General features: G+C 39.8%; 1 protein-coding gene across 1 annotated transcript; it reads right to left on the reverse strand.

Annotated features, from left to right (window-relative positions):
* Positions 1-228: 228 nt before the first annotated feature.
* LOC310997285 (odorant receptor 131-2-like) lies at positions 229-1,152 on the reverse strand (the record flags this gene model as incomplete). The annotated part of the gene is made up of 1 exon (XM_083986961.1): positions 229-1,152. One exon carries the CDS (start codon positions 1,150-1,152, stop codon positions 229-231), a length of 924 nt encoding a protein of 307 aa, XP_083843087.1.
* Between the last annotated feature and the right edge of the window lie 974 nt (positions 1,153-2,126).

Genomic DNA, 2,126 nt, shown 5'->3' on the forward strand with positions numbered 1-2,126 from the left:
CTTAAACAGGAGGAAGTGATTGCTACAGATACAGATACAGATACAAGCCAACAGTAAGTGTAGACTTTGTCATAATTATTGATAATTGGTTCAATCCACCTTTGACTGCACTCATTTTTTTCATAGTCTACTGTGTCTTTTCAAATTAACACATATTTAAGTTCTAAGTCGTTGTAGTCTCTTAAAAAAGAGTTTTTAAATCATTAAATCATCATCTGAGGCGAGACCTCAGCCTTTACTAACAGGACTTAGTGTCAGTCGACAGCACAGATGGTAAAAGAGAATGGGCCTGATGGTCTGATCTCTGATCCCATAGATGAGAGAAGTCAGACATCTGGGGAGGATATAGATGAGCACATACATAACACGCTTGATACGTGAGATAGTTACCCTATGCAGTATTGTTGAGAGGAATTGAACAATAGTAGAATTTGTTGTTGAGAAGAGACTGAGGGCCAGCTGTGCTAGATGCAGGAGCAGTGTGTTACGAGCCTTTTGAGATGAGTCTTTGTCTGTAGAGGCTGACCTGGCTGCTATCATCACACCAATATATGAGGAGATTATTGCCACAGCAGCAAATAAAAACACAAAATTAGTGTAAACCTGGTCATAATGATAAATTTTTGGCTCATCAAGCAGGGGTACGTTTGAGCAGACATCAGTCATCTGCAGGTTTTCCAGGTCTTTAAATTGGAAAGTTAACAATAAAAGAACTCGAGTAAGAATATCTAGTAAACTAATGGTCCAAACCACAATTATAGCTAAAGCAGTGTTTTTGATGGTGATGACAGTAGCATGCTTTAGTGGGTAGCACACAGCTACACACCTCTCCAGGGACATCACCACTAGTGTGAGGGGTGAGATGGCATTCGTGAGCTTGGAGAACAAAACAAGAACACAGCACACAGGATATGTTAGTAGTATTCTACAAGCAGCAAATATATACAGTACCTGGCTAAGTGCCAACAGAGCAGTGTCTGCAAAAAGGAGATTATACAGAAGAATGTAACGTGAGGTCTCTCTAAACACCAGTTTACTCCTCAGGGTGAAAAGCATAATGCTGTTGATGAAGAGAAAGACACAGCATGGCATTCCAATCAGAGTAGAAAACAAAACTGTTTCCAGTAACCCTTGATACTGTTGGCCAGACATGTTGCTATGGCTGATGTTGAGACCCTGAGATTGGTTTGCATACAACATTTTATAAAACATTTCAGACCAAAAATAAATATGAGCCTATGGGTGTAATTCAAGCACAACAGTGTATCAGTTTTTGTGTAGTTTGGATTCCTAGGTCAGCACTAGAGTACAGATATCTGTTAGCTTTGCAAACCGGAAAATTATTCACATACACATTCCCTGCACCAGCAGTTATCAGGTTAGAGGCCATGACTAATTTTGAGCAGAACTGTTCTGCAAATCTCACCTGTCCTCACATACTATATCTTAGCTCAGTTTTCCCGCCCACTTCATGACACTAGGTTGACATCCAATAATCTTGTTCATGTCATATTTCCAGTGTTGGAAATAACATCAGAATTTGTCTATCTTGAATGTGGTGGTGTTGTTTTTTATTAGGGTTAGGGTCTTTATTTAACCATTATAATTATTATGGATGTACATATATGCAATATCTGTTAATGTTTTTCATAAATCCAGCAATAAACATGTAACGAAGGAACACCACTGAAAAAGAAAATAACATACTAACAGCTTAAACCAACAAATACCACTACTGGAGGGAGCATCGTGGTTTTGGGCTGCTTCACTGCCTCAGGGCCTGGACAGCTTACCGTCATTGAGGGCAAAATGACTTCCAAAGTTTATCCTGGCAACCTACAGGATAATATGAGGGTGGCTGTCCACCAGCTTAAACTCAGTAGATGTTTCATGACAATGACCCTAATAATTGAAGTAAATTAGATGTGTTTAATCTGGAGTAGCTTCAAAAAGAAAGAAAATCCACCTTTCAGTGCCCCAGTCAGAGCCCAGACCTGAATTCAACAGGGATGCTACGGAATGACCTCAAGAGAGCCATTCACACCAGACATCCTACGAACATGGCTGATCTGAAGCAGTTCTGTCAGGAAAAAAGGTCCAAAATTCATCCTGAGTGTTCTGCAGTT

This window comes from Trachurus trachurus (genome assembly GCF_905171665.1).
Source record: "Trachurus trachurus genome assembly, chromosome: 14".
Lineage (NCBI taxonomy): Eukaryota > Metazoa > Chordata > Actinopteri > Carangiformes > Carangidae > Trachurus > Trachurus trachurus.